At 42.5% G+C, this 23,810-nt stretch overlaps 1 protein-coding gene across 1 annotated transcript in view; it reads right to left on the bottom strand.

The window, feature by feature from the left end:
* The window catches only part of LOC140187083 (disks large-associated protein 4-like), a 276,915-nt gene that overhangs the window by 186,611 nt on the left and 66,494 nt on the right, over positions 1-23,810 (bottom strand). Inside the window, exons 2-4 of the mRNA XM_072242023.1 lie at positions 19,700-19,898; positions 12,595-12,618; positions 7,289-7,310 (exon numbers count right to left, since the gene is read on the bottom strand). Coding sequence (XP_072098124.1) covers positions 7,289-7,310; positions 12,595-12,618; positions 19,700-19,898 — 245 coding nt within the window. The remainder of the gene's footprint in view (positions 1-7,288; positions 7,311-12,594; positions 12,619-19,699; positions 19,899-23,810) is intronic.

Here is a 23,810-nt window from a genome sequence, read left to right as displayed (position 1 = left end):
GTTCCCACACCAGGCAGTGATGCAGCCAGTCAAGATACTCTCAATTGTGCCACTATAGAAAGTTCTTAGGGTTTGGGGGCCCATACCAAACTTCTTCAACTGTCTTAGGTGAAAGAGGTGCTCTTGTGCCTTTTTTACCACACAGCCGATATGTATAGACCATGTGAGCTTCTTGGTGATTTTTATGCTGAAAAACTTAAAGCTGTTCACCCTCTCAACCCCAGATCTATTGATGTCAACAGAGGCTGACTTGTCTCTATTCCTTCTGTAGTCCATAACCAGCTCCTTTGTTTTTGCGACAGTGAGGGAGAGGTTGTTTTCTTGACACCACTGTGTCAGGGTGATGACTTCTCTGTAGACTGCCATGTTATTATTTGAGATTAGGCCAATCAATGTAGTGGCATCAGCAAATTTAATTAGCAGATTGGAGCTGTGGGTGGCAACACAGTCACGGATACACAAAGAGTAAGGGAGGGGGCTTAGTACACAGCCCTGAGGGGCACCTGTGTTGAGGGTCAGAATGGCAGAGGTGAGGGAGCCCACTCTTACCACCTGCCAGCGATCTGACAGGAAGTCCAGGATCCAGTTACACAAGGCAGGGTGAAGGCAGAAATCTCTGAGCTTCTTGTCGAGCCTGGAGGGAATTATAGTGTTGAATGCTGAACTGTAGTCCAAGAATAGCATTCTCACATAAGCATCCCTCTTCTCCAGATGTGTAAGGATGTGTAAAGATGTGTAGAACTGTGGCTATTGTGTCATCTGTCGATTGGTTGTGCTGGTAGGCAAATTGTAGGGGGTCCAGTGTGGGTGGTAGCATGCTACAGATGTAGTCCTTGAACAGCCTCTCAAAAGCATTTGCTTAGTATTGAGGTGAGTGCCACAGGACACCAGTCATTGATTCATAGATAAAAGTTATTCAGGTTTCCTGGTACGCAAATATCCTTCACTAGCAGGGTATTCTATTGGTGGGGATAATCAAGGTAATAACATTAACCCTTCACATTTTGTCCCCTTTCATATTCTAATAATGGTGAAGCCTAAATAGTGGTGTGCAAAACATTATAGATTGGAGAATTGTTACTGCACAGAAGGAGGCTGGTCAACCCATTCACACCTATATTGGCTTCCAGTGGACCAATTTCAATAGCCCTATTTCCCAGTTCATTGCCCATAGCCTGACAAATAACCTCCCTCAAGTGCCTGTCAAATTACATTTTGTGGACACTGAAGGGAGTGAAATCAAATTATAATTGCTTTTCCTCAAATTCCTCTTTGCATTTTTTACCTGACATGCAGAACTGGTGTTTCTACCAGAGATGAATAGGTGAAGGCAAATGATGCTGAGGGCTTGATTGCCCAATTTCTTTCAATTGAACCTGTCCATCTTGCTCAGTACTCCTTCCTTTCCCTCCATCCCAAGATATGGATGGTTTGAGTAAATTCTAACAGATTACACTGTACGCTAACAAAGACTGCATAGGCTGAAAGGTCTCCTTCTAATGCAGGAGTTCCCAACCTGAGTACCATGGACCCCTTGGTTAACAGCAGGGGTCCATGGCATTAAAAAGGTTGCAAACCCCTGTTCTAAGGTGCAAGAGGAATGAGAGTTTGCTTTGCACAGAGCAAGGCTGTATCCAGAAGAAATGAATGAATGGGCCAAGATGTGTCCTGGTTGAGAGAGGGCTGTTTTTTCAACAACACCATGGCAACATTTAGATATCTCAGAACTGGCCTTTCACTCAATCCTTCAAACGAAGAGCTGTATCTGATCCATTCTAGCTCCCTCCAAAGAAGGTTCAGTCCAAACAATATAGTGAAATCCAAGCATGGAGATTGAGCATGCTGACAGAAGTAAGAGTGCAAGATCACCAGTCTACTACATTAACTCTGCTTCTCTCTCCACATACACTGTCTGACTTGCTGAGTATTTCTAAAATTTTCTGTTTTCATGTCATATTTCTAGTGCTTTCTTTCTGGGATGCTAGCTACCCTTGGGGTCTTTTCCTGAAGATTTTTAGCAAATTGGCTGGCAAAATTCAGAACTGTGCAAAAGTCTTAGGTACATATATATAGCTAGGGTGCCTGAGACTTTGACTGTACTTGTCAACATGGAGCAGAAAGCAAGTTTGTAAATCTGGTGGGAGTGAAGGATGTAGGGAATGGTGAGGGCGGAGTGCCGTGGGAGAGGTGTGGGAGAGGTATGGGACAGGTGGCAGAGCAGGAGTGCCAGGGCAGGGGATGGCACGGGTACAGACATACCCAAGCCTGAGACACCAGGCAATGTACAAACGTAATTGATTCCCAACAATTGATTTAATGAGCATTATAGAATGTCTCTTTTTGCTCCCTCCCCTCTCCCTTTCCCTTTTCCTAACCATGATCCCCCTCTTCCTGCCCCCTTCCGACACTCTGTCCACAATAGAGACACATACCACAATCAGGTTTATCATCATTCACGTATGGTGTGAAATTTGTTTTTTTTCTGCAGCAGTATAGTGCAATACATAAAATTACTACAGTACTGTTTGAGTCCAATCAACAGCTGTGACAAGATCTGGCATAAAATCCCATTGGGAAGGGAATCCTTCCCATTCCAAAAGTGAGGATGGCATGCATGCTAGGAACAGATTAGCCAGCAGGTGGCAACATATTCTTTATTCAGGACTCCAGCCACATAGTTAAATACAACACTGCAGATGCCGGAAATCCGAAATAAAAGCAGGAAAACGCAGGAAACACTCGGTAGATCAGGTAGCATACTTGAAAAAAATGTACTAAGTCAGATATGATTAATTTCATTACAATATGGATGGCAAAATCTTGAGTGGGCTGTATGTTAATGTATTACCACAAACCAGAGGAAATCTGCAGATGCTGGAAATCTGAGAATCTGCAAGCCCAAAATCCAAGCTCAGCTTGAGACTTCAACTGTTCACTGTTTTCCATAGATGCTGCCTGGCCTGCTGAGTTCCTCCAGCATTTTGTGTGTGTTGTGTGAATATATTACGTTGTTGGGATTCTAGCTTAATTTTATTAGATTGTATTAGATTTACAAAGAGAAATTACTAGATTAATTGACTGGGCAGATTTGTGACAAATAAGACCATAAGACATAGGAGCAGAATTAGGACTTTGAGTCTGCTCCACCATTTGATTTATTTTTGCTCTCATTCCCATTCTCCTGCCTTCTTTCTGTAACCCTTGATGATCAAAAAAACTATCGACTTCCACTTTAAATATACCCAATGACTTGGTCTCTGCATTTGCCAAATGGATTCTAAACCATCAAGTTCCTTGTACTGAGAAATGCAGTATGTGGTTCCCATACTGCAGTGAAGGAATGTCTGTAGATCTGCCACCCTGTGAGAGTCAATATGTGGAATTATATCTCAGTGAGAAGAAGTGTCTGTGAGACCTGTACCTCAGTCAGAGCCAAGTCTTTGGAAATGTACCACAGTGAGAGTGAGTGTTCATGGGACCTGTTCCCTGGGGAGTGCCTGTATGTGTACGTCTGTCACTGCTATGCATTGTTATGTGGAATCTCATGACTCCAATTTTCCCCATGCTTTGCTGCATCCAATTACTCCATCTGCAAATGAACACAGCAGAGTCCCAGAACAATGTCATAGACTTTTGTTTGTGAACAAAGTTCCTCTGACAACGATAGTACTGAGGAGAGGAAAGGAGATTCTGGAAAAACATTGTTAATCCAGCACTGGCGATCAGTTCTGCCAGTTCTGGATACCGAACTGGAGGTTGAGTAGGGAGAATGGGAGTTGACCTTGGGATACCTGTTCGAATTTTCTGGTTGTGTGTGTGATGTGAACTTATGTAAGAGTATTGGTAAGGAAGCTTTCTGTTGGCTGAGAGAATTGGGTTATAGAGCCATGTTCTGGAACGGAAGGGAGACCAAAATTTTTGAAGAGGGGTTTCACAATCAGATAATTTTTAGCTTCATTTGCAACTCGGGTAGCTCATAATGCAGCTGTTAAATTTGTTACCTAATACCTGCGTTTTATTGAGGTTGAGCGTATTATCTCTGTAGCATGATGTAAGGGTAAGTTTTTATTGCAATCATGACATTAACGCAACAGGATTCTTTAAAATGCATTGTTCAGAGTGTAATTATTAATGTATCTCCAAATCTAGTTGAGCAGCAAACGTGATTAAATACCCCCAAAGAAAAAAATTGAAAGCAAGCTGGAGCAATTGCCCCATTAGCTATATGTGCTCCCAGTATTTTATGTCTTTTCAGGTTAATTTCAGTACAGCAATAAAAACTGTTCTTGCTTTCCAGACACACACTACTGAGACAGCTCTCATTTACAGTACTGTGCAAAAGTCTTGGGCACATATACATAACCAGACAGTTGCACAGTACTGTGTTTGTCAACATGGAGTGGACAGCGAGTTTGTAAATCTGGTGGGAGCAAAGAATGTTGGGAGTGATGAGGGAGAAGCGCTATGGGAAGGGTGTGGGACAAGTGGCAGAGAAGGAGTGTCAGTGGTAATGGGTAGCGCAGGTTCAGACACACTCATTCCTGAGACACCCAGCAAGGTCATTTGACTCCAAACAATTAGTTTATTGATCATTATAGAATGTCCCTCTAGTGCTTCCAATTCTCTCCCCTCCCCTTTCCCCTTTTCCCAACCATGAATCCCCTCTCCCTGCCCCCTTCCCACTCTCAGTCCACAACAGAGGCCCATATCAGAATCAGGTTTAAATTTGTTTTTTTTTGCTACAGTTGTACAGTGCAATACATAAAATTACTACAGCACTGTGCAAAAGTCTTAGATACCCCATATATGTATATTGCCTAAGTCTTTTGCACTGTAGTGTAATGCTGAGTTGTAACATTTTGGGAAAATGCCTGTTACTGTGCCCATCACTGGAACTGAGCTGGAGACATTGGCCATGAGAGAGGTGGCCTTATTAATGAAGAAATTAATTCCCTATCTGTTAAGAAAAAAATGTTTTTTTTAGTAGATAATGAATTAACACTAATAATGCCATTTTAAAAAAGAAATCAATTGAGCGGAGATGCTCTCAGTGTTAAATTATACAGAAATAGATGGTCTGAGTGAAGGGTGAAAGCTGAATGTAGAAATGAGCTCACTTGCTCTGAAAATGGAGCAATACCTCAAATTCATTTCAGATCCAGTTCAACTCTGGTCAACCTATGATAATATTTTCCAGAAATATATTTAATAAAACCGGTTAGAGGAGCAGAAAGGAGATTCTGTGGATGTGGAAGAGACATACGGGAGAATGAGGAACTGACAGATAGGTGTGATGAGAGTCCTTGATGAGGATGGCTTGGACCCAAAATCTGGAGTATCCGATGCAAGGAGACACAGTATCAAACTGGATCGAGAACTGAGCACAAAACAAGTGGTAGACGAAAGCACTAGTAGGGCTTACAATTGAGCACCGGACCTCAGTTCAAGTGCTCTTTAAATACTCAGTTCTTGGTGCCCAAAACATCATTGCCAATTAGAGGAACGGTCCTGAATCTTTAAAGAGGCCACACCAGCTATCCATATTCCAGAGAGTTAGCGTGTCTAAACCCTGGAAACTGGCACGGTTGGGTGCGTGTCGTAACAGGAACCCCTCCCTTATAGCCAGACCCTGATGACCCTGGCTGCTCAGAAAGATGATGACCATAGTCATGGATGAGAGTCGGATCCAAGATGTCCCTTTCAAGCACCCAGCACTGTTCCTCGGATCCGAATCCTTCCCAGTCCACAAAGAACTGCCGAACAGCCTGAACTGTTCATGAATCCAAAATCCCCACCAACAAACCTGGGTGGTGGCGGGACTGATGGTGGTGGGGCTAATGGGCTGGTGTTCACAGGCTTTAATTTGGAAATGCGGAAAGTGGGATTGATCTTGAGGGTCTTGGGGAAATGCAAGGTGTAGGCCACCAGGTTTACTTTCCTGAGATTCTGGAAGGGTCCAATGAACTTGGGCGCCAATTTCCTGGACTCCACTTGGAAGACCTGTGACTTCCAAGTCACAGGTTGGAATTGTGCGCCCATGGTCTTTCCAGAACAGGTAGGGTGTGGCTCAGGGCTCCTTGTTCCAGGCGTACACCTCGCATGCCTGCACGTACTGCCAAACTTCTCACATCATTCCAGTAGATTGGAAGATATGACATTGTGGGAATCAGGAGTCATGGCTGAAGAAAGGTTCCAGTTGGGAGCTTGACATCCAAGGAAACACGTTGTATTAAAAGGACAGGCATGTAGATAGAGGGAGTAAGGTAACTCTGTTGGTAAAAAATGAAGTGAAATGAAATCCCTAGAAAGAGATGACATAGGATCTGATGATGTAGAATCTGATGAGTTAAAATTAAGAAACTGCAAGGGTGAAAAAGACCCTGATGGGAGTTACATACAGGTCTCCAAACAGTAGCCAGGATGCGGATTACAAATTACTATGGGAGATAGAAAAGGCATATAAAAAGGGCATTGTTGCGGTAGTCATGGGGGCTTTCAACGTGCAGGTAGATTGGGGAAATCAGATTGGTGCTGGATCCCAAGTGAAGGAATTTGTAAAATGCCTACTAAATGTATTTTTAGAGCAGCTTGTGCTTGAGTCCATTAGGGGAAAGGCAATTTCGGATTGGATGTTGTGTAATGAACCAGATTTAATGAGGGAGCTTAAGATAAATGAACCCTTAGGAGGCAGCGATTATAATATGATGGAATTCACATTGCAGTTTGAGAAGCTAAAGTCAGATGTATCAGCATTACAGTGAAGTAAAGGGGATTACAGAGGCATAAGAGAGGAGCTGGCCAAAATTGATTGGAAGGGAACACCAGCAAGGATGATAGCAGAACAGCAATGGCTAGAGTTTCTGGGGCATTTTGGAAGGCGGAGAATAGATACACCCCAAAGATGAAGAAATATTCTAAAGAGAGTATGACACAACTGTGGCTGATTAGGAAGTCAAAGACAGCAGAAAAAAAAAAGAAAAGAGAGGGCATATATTACAGCAGAAAGCAGTGGGAAGTTAGAAGATTGGGAAGATTTTAAAAACCAACAGAAGGCAACTAAAAAAGCCATAAGGAGAGAAAAGATGAAATATGAGGGTAAGCTAACCAATAATAGAGGATACCAAAAGCTTTTCCAGATACTGTATAAAAAGAGTAAAAGAGAGGTGAGAATGGATATCAGACCAATGGAATATGATGCTGGACAGGTAGCATCCATCTTCACTGTGGAAGACACTAGCATTATGCCAGAAATTCGAGCATGTCAGAGGGCAGAAGTGAGTGTAGTTACTAAGGAGAATGTGATTGGGAAGCTGAAAGGTTCTGAAGGTAGATAAATTAACTGGACCAGATGTACTACACACTAGGGTTCTGAAAGAGGAAGCAGGAGAGATATTGCAGGCATTAGTGATGATCTTTCAAGAATCACTAGATTCTGGAATGGTTCTGGAGGACTGGAAGATTGCAAATGTCACTCCACTCCCTAAGAAGGGAGGAAGGAAGAAGAAAGGAAATTATAGGAAAATTAGCCTGAGTTTGGTGGTTGGAAAGAGATGTTGGAGTCTATTATTAAGAAAAAGTCTTCAGGGTATTTGGAGGCGCATGATAAATTAGGTCAAAATCATCATGGTTTCCTTAAGGGAAAATCTTGCCTGACAGATCTGTTGGAATTCTTTGAGGAAATAACAAGCAGGATAGACGAAGGAAAGTGGATATTGTTAAATTGGATTTTTAGAAGGCCTTTGACAAGGTGCAATACATGAGGCTGCTTAACAAGGTAAGAGCCCATGGTATTGCCGGAAAGATATTAGCAAGGATAGAAGATTGGCTGACTGGCAGGAGGCAAAGTGTGGAAATAAAGGGGACCTTTTCTGTCTGGCTGCAGGTGACCAATACTGTTCCACAGGGATCAGTGTTGGGACTGCTTCTTTTCAGATTATATGTCAATGGTTTGGATGATGGAATGGATGGGTTTGTGGCTAAGTTTGCAGGCGAGATGAAGATAGGTGGAAGGGCAAGTAGTGTTGAAGAAGCAGGGAGCCTGCAGAGGACTTAGACAGATTGGGAGAATGGACAAAGTGAGTCAGATGGAATATAGTGCAGGGAAGTGATGTTCGTGCACTTTGGTAAGAGAAATAAAGGCATAGATGGGGAGAAAATTCAAAAATTAGAGGTGCAGAAGGACTTGGGAATCCTTGTGCAGAAATCCCTAAAAGCGAACTTGCTGGTTGAGTCAATGGTCAGGAAGGCAAATTCAATGTTAGCATTCATTTCCAGAGGACTAGAATACAAAAATGAAGATGTAATATTGAGGCTTTATAAGATCGGGCAGCATCTGTGGAAACGATGAGTCGACGTTTCGGGCCAGAACCCTTCATCAGGACTGTAGAGGGAAGGAATCGTCGACTCATTGTTTCCATGGATGCTGCTGAGTTCCTCCAGCGTGTTGTGAGTGTTGCTTTGACCCCAGCACCTGCAGAATATTTTGTGTTGAGGCTTTATAAGACATTGATCAGATGCACTTGGTAACTGTGAATGCTTTTGGCCCCCTACCTAAAGAAAGATGTGCGGGCATTGGAGAGGGTCCACAGGACGTTCTCAAGAATGATTCCGGGTTAACATACGAGGAACATTTGATGGCTCTTGGCTTGTACTCTCTGGAGTTTAGAAGAATGGTGGGTGTCATTGAAACCTATTGAATATTGAAAGGCCTAGATAGAGTGGATGTGAAGAAAATGATTGCTATAGTGGGGGAATCTTGAGCCCTGAGGGCACAACCTCAGAAAAGAGGGACAACTAGTTGGAGTAGCAGTGAGCCAGTGGGTAGTGAATCAGTGGAATTCATTATCACAGATGGCTGTGGAGGCCAAGTCATTGGGTATACTTAACAGGGGGGTTGATAGGCTCTTGATTTGTCAAGGCATCAAGGTTGTGGGGAGAATGGGATTGAGAGGGGTAATAAATCAGTCAAAATGGAATGGTAGAGCAGACATGATGGGCTGAATGGCCTACTTTTGCACCTGTGTCTTATGGTCTTATGGTTATTTACAGTCTCACTGGGGTTTTGCAACCCTGGCACCATGATAGTTAAAAATCCTTCATCTGTATATATTCTTTGCTGTGGTAAGCTTTTGGGGATTACAAATAAATAAGGAGTAAATGATAAAAAAAGCTATCATGGGCTTAATTTACAAAAATTGGAAATAATTTTACACAGGTTGGAGAACGCCTCTAACTGAACAGCATTTAACAGATGAGTAGTGACCAAGTTCTGCTGCCTCTCATTAACACATTAAAAAAGTCATTTTCCACACCACAATATGTCATTCAGGACCTGGAGTGTCAGGACCCCATTTGGCCAAATTTCCAAGGGTAACAGACCTGAACACTCTTCCATCATAGCCATTTCACAGCTCAAAACCAGAATGGCTTTGGATGTAAATAGTATCTCTACTGCAATTTTGAAATGTCAAGACCTCAGAGATGCAGTAATCATGACCATCTTCAAGAGAGGAGCCAAGTTTGACATTTATATCCAATGATCCCTCTAAGTATTTTTACAGCGGCATGGACAAACCATTGCTCTGTTTTTTTCTATTTTTTTATAATATGTATAATATGAATATTCTGAATGAAAATTGAAGAATCATACTTTTGATTTTATTTATGAATCAAAAATTTATGAATCAAAATGTATAATGAAATGTACAACAAAGAAAATCTTTTGCATTATGTAAACTTTTTCCCATCTGTCTTTATTCCAGCTGCATGGCAACAAAGCCTATGTGGGTGGGAGCATTTCAGTTACTGCACGGCCACGCACGTGCACAGTTTAGAGTGAACAGTGTTTATAACTATAGTCTGCCATATAGTCAGTACCGGACATGTCCTTCACCACTTCTTTCCAGAGGTCCAAGAACTGTTCCCCAAACCACAGTGTGGATTCCTTCATTCGAGAGGAATAGTAGGTAAGATCCTCGCCTTGCAACCATTCCAAAAAATGGAGGGAGCAGCATGGCTTTTTTACCTCACTAAATTCAATGAATCCATCCAACAGGAGGCACTGTGGAACATCATCCTTAAATCTGGCTGTCAATAGAAATTGATTTCCATCTTTCAGTAGCTACATATATGCCACAATACCTAGCCACAGGCTAACAACAAAACCAATCTCGGTGAAGGCGATTGTCAAGAAAGACTGCATCTTTGCCCGTTTTCCACAGCTTTTAGTCTTGAAATTTCATGCCTCCCCTCTAGATAAATTCCAGTAGGATGGATCTAATTTTCAGAGCTATTAGGAAACTGCATTCCAGAACCAAGATCATCCAAAATTCCATAGCTGAGTTGAAGTCTGAGCAAACCTGGAGGCTTAGCTCCAAGCCATTAATAGTTCATTAGAGAAGATACCGTACACAAGACAAAGGTCGTCCACCAACCTGTCCCCTTGGTACTGTACTATATTTAACAATGTTTCTGCTGAGAACCTGGAAACTGTGGACCATTTCCCATGTCTCTGGAGTCAACTTTCAGGTGCCATGGTAGCGTAGCAGTAAGTTCAATGCTATTACAGCTTGGGGCATTCTGGAGTTCGGGGTTCAGTTCCAGCACCACCTGTAAGCAGTTTGTGGGTTCTCCCTGCGAGCCGCGTGGGTTTCCTCTGGGCTCTTTGTTTTACTCCCGCAGTCCAGACACATACCAGTTAGTAGGTTAATTGGTCCAGTACGTTGTCCTGTGATTAGGCTAGTGTTAAGTAGGTGTGTTGCTCTGTGGTATGTCTCATTCTGTGCTGTATCTTGAAATCAATAAATGTCATTCACCACTGTCTCCAATGTGCCATTGACGCTTAATCAATGTAAAGTGTATTTGAAGAAGGTGAACACAATAGATTCTGTAGATGCTGGAAATCCAAAGCAACACACACAAAATGCTGGAGGAACTCAGCAGATTAGGCAGCATCTTTGGAAATGAATGAACAATCGACATTTATTCATTTGAAGAACATAACCTGGCCCAAAACTCATTGTCTACCAGGCAGCATTGATCTCTGCTCTTCTATATGTTGCTGAAACCTGGATTACAAATAGCAGGGATTGTGAGGTGCTAGATAGATACCACTAAAACGATATCTTCAAAATTCTCTAATTTCATTAAAATAAAGGGAGAACCAATGTCAGCATCCTTTCCAGAGCTAATATTCTAAGCACTGGAGCTCAAGATGCATTCAGTTAGCTGCATTAAGCATGCTACACCACTTACATGTCTGACACTAGATCCCAAAAACAAAAGGAGGATGATTGTATTCTTTCAGCTATACTGACTTTTCCAAAATTTATACTGGCATCAGAGAAGTTATATATTTATTACAGTGTCTCATGAGCTGCTGGTAAATCTCCATTGATCATCCCATTCTTTTCTGAGATCTGTCAGGGTAGGAAATGACCAGGAAGATGGATGTAAAGATTGAAGATAATGGTCAAAGTTTCCTTCAAGCAATACAATACCCCCAATAAATCCAGAAAATCTCCGGCCTATGACTGCCCTTACTCGGGGCGGAGCACTTAGCATGCTTTTGAGTGTGTCAAGTCCATGCATTGAATGTGCACAGAAGCCCTGTGTAAACAGAAGAGAACCTCCCAGCTTCACACACAGAACGTAGACCAGTACAGTACAGGCCCTTTGGCCCACAATGTTATGCTGACCTTTAAATGTACTCCAAGATCAATCTAACTCTTCCCTCACATTTAGCTCTCCACTTGACTGTTGTACCTTTGCATATCTAAGAGTCTCCTAAATCTCTGTAATGTATCTGCCTCTGCCACTCTGTTTAAAACACCTACTCTGACACCACCACCCCCCCCAATACTTTCCTCCAATCACCGTAAAATTATGCCCCCTTGTATTAGCCATTTCTGTCCTGGGAAAAAGGTACTGGCTGTCCATTCTGTCAATATAGTCACTTATATCAAGCCATCTTCCATTCTCCGACACTCCAAAGAGAGAAACTGCATTCCCTTTCATACCCCCATTCACCCAGCTTCCTACTTATATGGTCTCACCTATCTCCTGCCAACTTGTACTCTACCCCCCCCCCACATTCAGGTTTCTGCCCCCTTCCTTTCCAGTGGCCTGAAATGTCCACTGTTTATTTCCCTCCATAGATGCTGCCTGACTTGCTGAGTTCCTGCAGTATTTTTGTGTGTTGTTGTGAGAGTCAGCTGTTTCCGCATTGGCTCCGTTAACCACCTGATAACTGACTAAACCAAAGCCGAAGCCAGTCATTCTCAATCCTAGGGGCTGCTTGAGAAGGAACAGTAGTTTTACAGACAATTGGAGTTGAAAAGAGGACAAAGTGCAATGCCGGCAGTACCAAGGATGTATTCAAGAATTTAAATATTACCATTTTTGTGGGGCAATTCAAACAGATATAGTACATATTATGTGTGTATTCCCCTTAGTGTGTCATAACACCATAGGACATAGGAGCAGAATTAGGCCACTCAGCCCATCGAGTCTGCTCTGCCATTCCATCATGGCTGATCCCAGATCCCACTCAACCTCATATACCTGCCTTCTCACCATATCTGATGACACCCTGACTGATTAGGAAACTATCAACTTCCGCTTTAAATATACCCATAAACTTGGCCTCCACTGCAGTCTGTGGCAGAGCATTCCACAGATTCTCTGGCTGAAAAGATTCTTCCTTACCTCCATTCTAAAAGGACACCCCTCAATTTTGAGGCTGTGTCCTCTAGTTATGGATACCCCTACCATAAGAAACATCCTCTCGACATCCACTCTATCTCAGACATCCCACCCTGCAAAAAAATCACTTCAGGGAGGTAGCACCATCAATTTGCAGGAGACTCCTGGAACTTCCGGGAGAGGTGGGACGTCTGCAATTCAGTAGCTCCTTAGCAGCTAGCCAGCTAGTTTAAGTAACATTAGCTATGCTAATGAACGAATGACGCCTGTTAAACTCACCTCAACATGTCTTTTACAGTCTTAACCCACCATGGGCAATAGAAAAGTCACTGTTGCAAACAGTGCAGCAAACAACACTGTCATTATTTTTGACCCCTATTAGGCAGGGGTACACTTTAGCATAGTCTGGGGTGACGTACGTTTTATATTTTCTTTTTTTGGAACACTCTGCCATGGCGCGCGCATGCTCTCTCTCTCTTTCTCTCTCCCTCGCGCTCTCTCGCTCTCTCTCATGCTCTCTCTCTCTCTCTTGCGTTCTCTCTCTCTCTCTCTCCTGTGGTCGCTCTCACGCTTTCTCTCTCTCATGCTCGCTCGCTCGCTCCCAAAAAAATTGATTTCCGGGACATTGTATATAATTTGCGGGCATCAGGGAGCCACTATTAATATGTGGGAGACTCCTGGAACTTCAGGGAGAGGTGGGATGTCTGCTATCTAGTCCTTCTAACATTTGGTAGGTTTCAATGAAATCTCCCCACATTCTCCTAAATTTCAGTGAGTACAGGCCCAAAGCTGCCAAGATGTTAATCCCTTCATTCCCAAAATCATCCTTGTGAACCTCCTCTGGACTCTCTCCAATGACAACACATCCTTTCTGTGGTAATGGGGCCCAAAATTGTTGACAAAGCTCCAAGTGTGGCCTGGCTGGTAGATGGCTTGATAAAAATGTATAAGATGATAAGCGGCCTGGCTCAGCATTATCTCCTCGCCTTTATATTCTATTCCCCATGAAAGGAATGCCAACATTGCACTTGCCTTCTTTACCACAGACTCAAACTGTAAATTAACCTTCTGGGAGTCTTGCATGAGGACTCCCAAGTCCCTCCATACCTTTGAAGTTGGAACCTACTCCCCATTTAAATAACAATCTGCACTACTGTTCCTTTTACCAAAATGCATTACCAGACATTTACCAACACTGTATTGCATCTGCCACTTTTTTGCCCATTCTTCCAATTTGACTCAGACCTACTGCAATTGCATTGCTTCCTCAGCACTACCTACCCCTCCACTTATCTTCGTATCCACAAACTTTGCCACAAAGCCATCAATTCCATTATCCAAAACCTTGAAAACCAGTGTGAAAAGCAGCAGCTCCAATACTGACCACTGAGGAACACCATTAATCACTGGCAGCCAAATAGAAAAGGTTTCTTTATTCCCACTTGTTGCCTCCTGCCTGTCAGCCAATCCTCTATCCATGCCAGTATCTTTCCTGTAATGTTATAGGATTTTATCTTGTTAAGCAGCCTCATGTGTGCCATCTTATCAAATGCCTTCTGAAAATCCAGGTAAATGACATCCACTGCCTCTCCTTGTTACTACCTCGAAGATCTCTAACAAATTCGCCAGGCAAGATCTCCCTATACAGAAACCATCCTGATTTTGACTTATTTTATCATTAGTTTCCAAGTACCTTGAAAAATCTTCCTTAATAATAGACTTCAACACTTTCCCAACCACTGAGGTTAGGCTAACTGGCCTATAATTTCCTCTCTTTTGCCTTCCTTCCTTCTTAAAGAGTGGTGTGACATTTGCTATCTTCCAGTCCTTTGGGACCATGTCAGAATCATGTGATTCTCGAAAGATCATGACCAATGCATCCATTATCTCTTCAGTAACCTCTCTCAGGACTCTGGGATGTAGTCCACCTGGCCTAGGTGCCTTATCCACCTTAAGACCTTTCAGTTTGTCTGGCACTTTTTCCTGTGTCATAGCAATGGCACTCACTCTTGCTCCCTGACACTCACGGACCTCTGGCGCACTGCTAATATCTTCCATAGTAAAGACTGATGCAAAGTACCCATTAAGTTCATCTGCCATTTCTTTGTCCCCATTACTACCACACCAGCATTATTTTCCAGCAGTCCAATATCAACTCTCATCTCCCTTTTAATCCTTATATAACTTAAAAAACTTTTAGTATCCTGCTTTATATTATTGGATAGTTTGCCCTCATATTTCATCTTTTCTCTTCTTATAGCATTTTTTTTAGTTGCTTTTTGCTAGATTTTAAAAGCTTCCCAATCATCCAACTTCTCACATACTTTTGCTACCTTATATGACTTTTCCTTGGTTTTTACGCAGTCCTTAACTTCCCTTGTCAGCCACGGTTGCCTAGCACTGCCATTTGAGAACTTCTTCCTCTGTGAGACATATCTATCCTGCGCCTTGTGAACTATTCCCAGAAACTTCAGCCATCTCTGCTTTGCCATCATCCCCACCAGTACCTCCTCCAATCCACCTGGGCAAGCTCCTCTCTCATGCCTCTGTAATTCCCTTTATTCCATTATGATTCCGATACATGTGACTTATGCTTCTCCCTCTCAAATTGCAGTATGAATTCAATCATATTATGATCACTGCCTCCTAAAAGTTCCTTTCCATTAAGCTCCCTATTAAGATCCGGGTTATTACACAACACCCAATCTAAGACAGCCTTTCCCTGAGTAGGCTCAAGTACAAGCTGCTCTAAAAAGCCATCACATAGGCATTCATGAAATTTCCTTTCTTGCGACCAATCTGATTTTCCCAATCCCCTTGCACACTGAAGTCCCCCATTACTATTCTGACATTACCCTTATTACATGCCCTTTCCAGCTCCCTTTGCAATCTCAACCTTACATCTTGGCTACTATTTGGAGGCCTGCATATGATTCCTACAATGTTTTTTTAACCCTTGCTGTTTCTTATCTCCCCCCCCACAAAGATTCAACATTCTCCGACCCTCTTTTTAAAGGTGTAATTCCATCTCTTACCAACAAGCCGCACCACCACCTCTGCCTTCCAGCTTGTCCTTTCAAAACAAAGTATATCTTTTGATGTTAAGCTCCCAACTAGGGCCTTCTTTCAGCCACGACTCAGTCATGTCCACAACGTCATACCGACCATTCTCTAATTGTGCCTAAATATAAATGTATACACTTAATGATATTTAATACCTTTGTAATGCTCAGCTATATTGGCTCGTATATATCTAGGGGAAATCCCGTTTGGCACCCGCCTGGACACTTCCGGTTGTGTCGGTTGCTGTACAACTGCCACCGAAATCAGTTTCAAACATCAATCATCAGCTAGCACACACAGTTTTACCAAGTACGCTTTATAGATATTACTAAGTCTGTGAAATTAATGTAAATTCAATACAGAAAAAGGGAATGGAAAAGGTGCCAGACTTATCGAAGTTCAAGTTCTTCGTGCACAAGTTGGAGCTCGGAAATTTCTTCAGGACCACCCTGACCCTGTCGACTTGCGGCTCAGGATCACCCGGAGTGATCGACCGGAGCCTTCCTGCACGTCCGTCGTCCTCCCGGTCTCTCGTCCGACTACCCGCCAAAAGCCCCTTGTTTCCAGTCATATGAGACAGCATTATCAACCCAAGAAAGAATAACATGAACACCCATTGGCTAATAGCACCCTGCTATCTGTTATAACCCAAGCAAAGTGCTAGCTGGAAACTTTCTCAGCATTTAACATAACATAGAAGCCATTTTAATCCACATACGCAGCAGTTCAGAAGATTAACATAACAAAGAAGCCACTTTAAATTTAACATAACAAAGAAGAAACCCCCCTACACCTTAATAATAATACTTCGTGTCATTTATATGCTCAGTGATTATTGGGTCCTGCTGGCTCCCACATCATCTGCGCATGTCCCTGACCATTACTCTGGGCAAACAATGGCAGTACAGAAGCAACTGAGAACTTTATATTCCTCTGTTTTCTGAATGAATCAAGAGGAAAAACAAACTCTCAGCAAAAGTGGAATCATGCTACTGATGTGGATGCTATTCTGGTGTACTGTTGGTAATAGATTCAGTGTAATTGAATGGTTTCATCAATACAAGGACATTACGGTCTATTAAAGTTAATGAGATAAGCGTTCCAAGCTGGGCTCCAGGGTGTCCTCTGCAGATTCTCAAATGGCCAGTCACTGCATTGTAAATGAGCTGTAAGATATGATTGCCTGAGCTATTGAGCATGACTAATTCTGAACAAGTTAGATTGACGCTGTCTTATCAAAAGCAATTTTCTTTTGCAAGGTCATGCAAACGTGACCTGGGCCTCCCTTGCTGGACGTAGTGTGGTCTGTAGGAAGGAATGCACAAAATATGTAGAGACTTCATATTTTAAAGTATAGTTTAATTCAAATGCATTCATATCACTTTGAAAGAAATCTCAATTTATCACATCCTAAACAATCTGGACAACAGTTTGCCTGTTAACCATAGCTTAGGTAACTGCTCTCTCCCCTCTCAGTCAAAAAATTCTGGGCTCAGTTCCCAGGTAGATTAGATTATACTAGCTTTATTTGTCGCATGTACATTGAAACATCGAAACATACAGTGAAATCTGTCATTTCTGTCAATAACCAGCAGTCCAAGGATGTTCAGAGGGCAAGTGTCACCAGCCTTCCAGCACCAACATAGCATGTCCACAATTTACTAACTCTATCCCGAATGTACTTCTTTGGAATTAAAGACATTATTATTATTAATTAAAATAAAAAAAACACCAAAACATTTTCCATTCAATGTGGCCATTCTAAGGAAAAGAATGGATCATGCTAGATACTCCAGCCACAATCCAAGGAAGGCTGGATTGGTTTACCTGTCTGTTCAATTCAGTACATTTAAGATTTGTTCCCCGATTCAGTGCTTTGATGTAAACTCATAAGTACTCACTCTATAATTGTCACAATAAGCATAATGTAGAGGGAATATAACTGAGATTTGTTGATCACTATTGTTCAGATTGGCAATAATATCCAAATGAAAATCAACTTATACTTGCCTGTTACAGGAAAAAATGCAGTAATAATTGGTATGGGTACTGTCAAAAGTATCACTAAAGACTGGTGTCCAGATGCACTTTGTCTCAACGTTTGCTTTCAACAAAATTCTGTAGTAGTGTTAGACATTGTGTCCCTCCTCCACCTTCTCCAGCTGCCACACACTCCCCCACAGGGTCTTCTTTCCTCACTGTTCCCATCTGCCACTCCCTTACACTCCATGCACCATCTTTCTTATCAAATTCTATCATATACAGCCTTTTATTATCCCCACCAATCAGCTTACAGCTTCTGTTGTTATTCCCACTCTCTCATTTTCCATTTGGCATTCATTACTCCTCATCTGGATTCAACTATCACTCAGTGACTGCAGATACTGGAAACGTGGAGCAACACACAAAAACGCTGGAGGAAGTCAGGAGGTCAGGCAGCATCTACAGAGGGAAATGAACAGTTGATGCTTTGGGCCGAGACCCTTTGGGACCCTTCAAGAATTTCCACCTATCACTTGCCAGCTTTTGCTCCACCCTTCTCCACACTTATCTATTTCTCCCCTACTCTTTCAGCCCAGGTGAAAGATATCAAATGAAAAATTAGCTGTCCATTTCCCTCCACAGTTTGTATCTTTTTGCTCCTGATTCCAACAATCACAATCTCTTGAGTCTCTCTTATTTTGTCCTTTGGGTTAGTACAGACAAATGAGAAAACAATACATTGCACTTTTTAAGCATATGGACATATTACAAAACTGGGTCATCATTGGAGTAGCATGGTAGTGTAGTGGTTAGCACAATGCTTTACAGAACCTGCGACCTGGGTTCCATTCCCACCGTTGCCTGTGAGGAGTTTGTACGTTCTCCCTGTGACTGCGTGGGTTTCGACCCACAGTCCAAAGATGTACTGGCTGGTAGGTTAATTAGTCATTGTAAATTGTCCCCTAATTAGGCTAGGATTAAATGGGGAGAGGGGGAATTGCTGAGTGGTATGGCTCAAATGGCTGGAAGTAAATTCCACAATATTGTAAGGATAAGCAGAAAACCAATAATATATACTGTAACAATTCTTACCTTTACATCACCTCTTACAAATAGAAGTGTGATCCAGGTGTTTCAGCCAGGCCACCCAATGGATTTGTGTATACCCAAGAAGCTCTTTTAATTCCTATGATGTTAAACAACCTTCGATCTTAACTGGAATGAAGAACTTGCTTCTGCTGATTTTCCCAAAACAAAACCATTTGTAATTACTGCTAACAGTCAGTACCTTGAAGTCGGACCATGGCCTCCTCTTGTGCTACTTTGAGACCACCCTCAGGGTGGAGGAGCAACACCGGATATTCCATCTGGTAGCCTCCAACCTGATGGTGGGAATATTGATTTCTCCTTCCGGTAAAAAAGATTCCCTCCCCCTCCCTTCTTCTTCTATTCCCCACCCTGGCCTCTTGCTTTTTCTTACTTGCTTAACACCTCCCCCTGGGTCCCCTCCTCCTTCCTTTTCTCCTATGGTCCCCTCTCCTCTCCAACCAGATTGCTTCCTCTCCAGCCCTTTACCTTTCCCACTTACCTGGCTTCAGTTAACACCTTCTAGCTCTCCTCCTTCCCCTTCCCCCCACCTTTTTATTCTAGCATCTTCCCCCTTCCTTTCCAGCCCTGAAACGTCATCTATTTATTAATTTCCATAGCTGCTGCCTCACATGCTGAGTTCCTCCAGCATTTTGTGGGTGTTGCCTTGTAGGAGCTAGTAGTTTGGAAACCCCTTTTTGGCAGGGGCTTTTTTAATCACTTGCAGATTGATAGAAAGAATATGATAATGAAACACCATCACCTTCCATGGAAAATAATGTTATTTTTCTGCATCAAAGTAATAAATCAAACTGAAAAAATGAGCATAGATGAGGGACTCACTTCCGCTGACTGATCTGGTCACTCAGGGATTGCTGCGTGGCCTTCAGGTAGCTTTGACGTCGCGCCGCAGTCTTTGGAGATGGTTTGGGGCTCATCTCAGAGTCCTCACTGTCATCGTCTCCCATTGCCTTTATGTAGCTGCCACTGCGCATTCGCCGACAGGGAATTTCGCCCACTTTTCCACGTGAAAGAGTGCTATTCCAGTCATCGTGAAGAGGGACCTGCTCAAGATGGAAAATCTTTTGTTAGACCAAATGATTTTCTACTTCATGCGTTAAAAAGAAGTCAGAAGAGAGTGGTTCCAAGGAGACTAACTGCATCATGATAACATTTACTACTGGTCAAAACTTTTGGAAAAAATGCTCTTGAGTTGTTGACTTCATCAAATGACATGATGTATGTGAGAACACATCAGGATAGCCATTTTATGCATCCTCTGTCAAATGCTATTAGAAATCACTGTTTCACTTAGAAGAACATCCTGTCAGCTTGCATGCACAGTGAGAGCAGCATTTTTGCGCATGTAATCTCAAATTCAGAACATGTTTGCTAACAATTGAATCTTTATGACAATTATCACGAGCCCAGATGTTACCAAGTTTTCTGCAATCTATTATTTTGTAGGTTTGCTTTACTGGCAATGGCGCAGTTTTATACTGCATGGGCTGCTTCAGGGTATTGACACCATTGCCCTAAAATCCTTAAAGCTGCTTTTACCTGAGATGAAAGACAAAGTTTTATGCTTTAAGACTGAAAACAAATCATCAAAATCTTTCCCTTTTCTTCATCAGTCACCAGGTCTTCAAAGGAGCAGCAACACTTTAGAATATTTCTCCCACTGGGCAACTTTTACCCAAAAAAGGGTTCAGAGCTTGAATAGACATCACGGTGTTTGGCTTACGGTTCAGAAGCATCTTTCATTTCTGACAGATCTATGGATTGAGAGCTAGTTTCTGGCTTAGAACATTAGAGCGTACTTTTTCCTCTATTTGAGAATCCTTGGACAAATTTTAAATTAAACTGTGGGGGACTAATGCACTTGCAGAATTATGCACACTAGAAAAATTTTTTCAGTATGATTTCATGGAATGACATAATAAATATCAGTTAGCAATAGATTATTCTTAATTACGCTTGATAAAAGGTGGATCCCAGTCAGAATATTTGCCCAGCTTTACACTATCGCAAATCATCTAAATGATAATCAGCTCTCAGCAGACTTGATCAGAAATGTCTAGTCTGAAAATCTGTGTATGGTGAATTCAACCCAGTTTCTAAACTTTAGTCAGTCAAAATATCATTGTAATCAGGCAACTTTGGAGCCGAGCATGTGTTCATCAAAAGATAAAGCCATTTTTCACATTTAGCAGAAAGTGACACTTCATTTCTGTAATGACTTTCAATGCTATGTCCCTTTAGCCATCAGAATGTTCTGAGATTCTTTCTGAATAAATTGGACACTTTTCTGGCAGAATGCACACAATTCAGCCCTGAAATGTTGAGACTCTCATCTTTGGCACAGATTCTCCCTTTTCTGATGTGAATGACAAAAATTTGGAATCAAGTATTAAAAAAAACATCAGCTCACTGCACAAGCCAAGCTCCAAGTCGGAAGAAGAAATGAGCAATTTCAAGCCTTTTGTATCGACATTTGGATGTTGCTTTACAGTTGCATCCAGCATGCTACATACAGACTAGTGCAATCACCATGCATTGATGGAAAGCTGTAGCAAGAACATAAACAACCTTCAGCCGTTTCCTTATTTTGACATAACTGTTGCATCACGTTGGGCAGCTGTGAAGTGTTGGATTTAAGCCTTACAATCACACAGCAAATGCTCAGAGAGGAGAAAAGCTTTGGAGCAATGCTCTTGATTCTATGTTATTTTCAGCCACCATAAGACAGCTTGCTCAGGGCAACATTGCAAGCAGTGCATTTACATGTGCATAATGGGAGAGATGTTGTCAAAACTGACCATAAGCAATAAAACACAGATGGATTAAATCTAGATGAACAATTCCAGAGCAGTAACTGCACGTTATTGTAATTCAAGGTTCAAACAGGAGAGATATAACCACTATTGTTATGTATTTGAAAGAGACAAATGAAAGTTGAAGTAGCTAAGGAAAGGTAGGGAGATTAATTTGCCCACAAAAATTGTTGATCAGGATGAAATATTTTTAAAAAGGTGACTATAGAATGTCAAAACATACAGCTTGCATATATGGAATGAGCTGCCTGAGAAAGTGGTAGAAGCAGCTACAATTAAAACATTTTAAAGACATTTGGATTGACTCTCAATGTCAACCCCACGTCCCTGTCATGACGGGCGGAGATAGGTGAGGCCAGCCAACACGGCTCTGATGAAGCTGTATAGGCTATTCCCCGTACAGCGGATACAATAAATTACAGAAACATCCAACCAGACCATTGACTTTGGACAATGGAGATGGGAGATCATCAATGGCTTATGCTCTACTGGGAGCTAAGGCCCAAGAAGAAAGAAGAAAGACATCTGGATTAGACAGGAACACACATCAAAGTTGCTGGTGAACGCAGCAGGCCAGACAGCATCTGTAGGAAGAGGTGCAGTCGATGTTTCAGGTCGACACCCTTCGTCAGGACTAACTGAAGGAAGAGTGAGTAAGAGATTTGAAAGTTGGAGGGGGAGGGGGAGATCCAAAATGATAGGAGAAGACAGGAGGGGGAGGGATGGAGCCAAGAGCTGGACAGGTGATAGGCAAAAGGGATACGAGAGGATCATGGGACAGGAGGTCCGGGAAGAAGGACGGGGGAGGGGGGGGACCCAGAGGATGGGCAAGAGGTATATTCAGAGGGACAGAGGGAGAAAAAGGAGAGTGAGAGAAAGAATGTGTGCATAAAAATGAGTAGCAGATGGGGTACGAGGGGGAGGTGGGGCCTTAGCGGAAGCTAGAGAAGTCGATATTCATGCCATCAGGTTGGAGGCTACCCACCTCCCCCTCGTACCCCATCTGTTACTCATTTTTATGCACACATTCTTTCTCTCACTCTCCTTTTTCTCCCTCTGTCCCTCTGAATATACCTCTTGCCCATCCTCTGGGTCCCCCCTCCACCCTCCTTGTCTTTCTTCCCGGACCTCCTGTCCCATGATCCTCTCGTATCCCCTTTTGCCTATCACCTGTCCAGCTCTTGGCTCCATCCCTCCCCCTCCTGTCTTCTCCTATCATTTTGGATCTCCCCCTCCTCCTCCAACTTTCAAATCCCTTACTCACTCTTCCTTCAGTTAGTCCTGATGAAGGGTCTCAGCCTGAAACGTCGACTGTACCTCTTCCTACAGATGCTGCCTGGCCTGCTGCGTTCACCAGCAACTTTGATGTGTGTTGCTTGAATTTCCAGCATCTGCAGAATTCCTGTTGTTTGGATTAGATAGGAAAGGTTTAGAGGGAAATGGGCCAAATGCAGTCTAATGGGACTGGCTCAGTAGGGCAACTTAGTCAGCAAAGCGTGATGTGAGTTGGGCAAAGAGACCCTTTTCCACGTGACCACCCTCTGTAGCATTTAAGAGGAAAGTATGAAGTTTCAAAATGCTGTTGGTGAACAATGTGGGAAGCAAATTAAAATTGAATTAGAAAACATGATTCAAAGGATAAAAATAAAATTGCAAAGAATCAGGAACACATTTAGATGGGCAATTTGAGCAAGGAATGTACTTGTAATATGATAAGTGAAGTCCTGTGTCCTACATTGAAAAAGGGTTGATGTGTGTGAAATAGGAAGAGGGTATAGTCTCTGAGCTTGAGTCCCCCTGGCCTAGGACAGTGAATATCTATCACACAAAATACCACTGTGGGCAAATCAACAGTAACACAAAAAAGACCACAAATCAGTGCCATGAAACAGTCTCTCAGAATATATTTGCAAAAAAAGTACAGTTTGTAGCGGCCAATCCTTCCACTTCATCTTGGAGAAACGTTTTATAAATTGGATTTTGTTAGAAGTGTACATGCTGGGTTTAGTTCCTCCCATGAATAAATGGTTCAAAGACCAGGGCAACAATTTAAAGTGAAGAGCAAAGGGTTTATCAGACACCATGAAAAGAGTAGAACTCATCACCAGTTAGGGTGGTCATAGAGTTTTACAGCAGACAAAC

Source organism: Mobula birostris, chromosome 2 (genome assembly GCF_030028105.1).
Source record: "Mobula birostris isolate sMobBir1 chromosome 2, sMobBir1.hap1, whole genome shotgun sequence".
Taxonomy (NCBI): Eukaryota; Metazoa; Chordata; class Chondrichthyes; order Myliobatiformes; family Myliobatidae; genus Mobula; species Mobula birostris.
The sequence above is the reverse complement of the archived record's forward strand: the minus strand, read 5'-3'. Positions and strand labels throughout refer to the sequence as shown.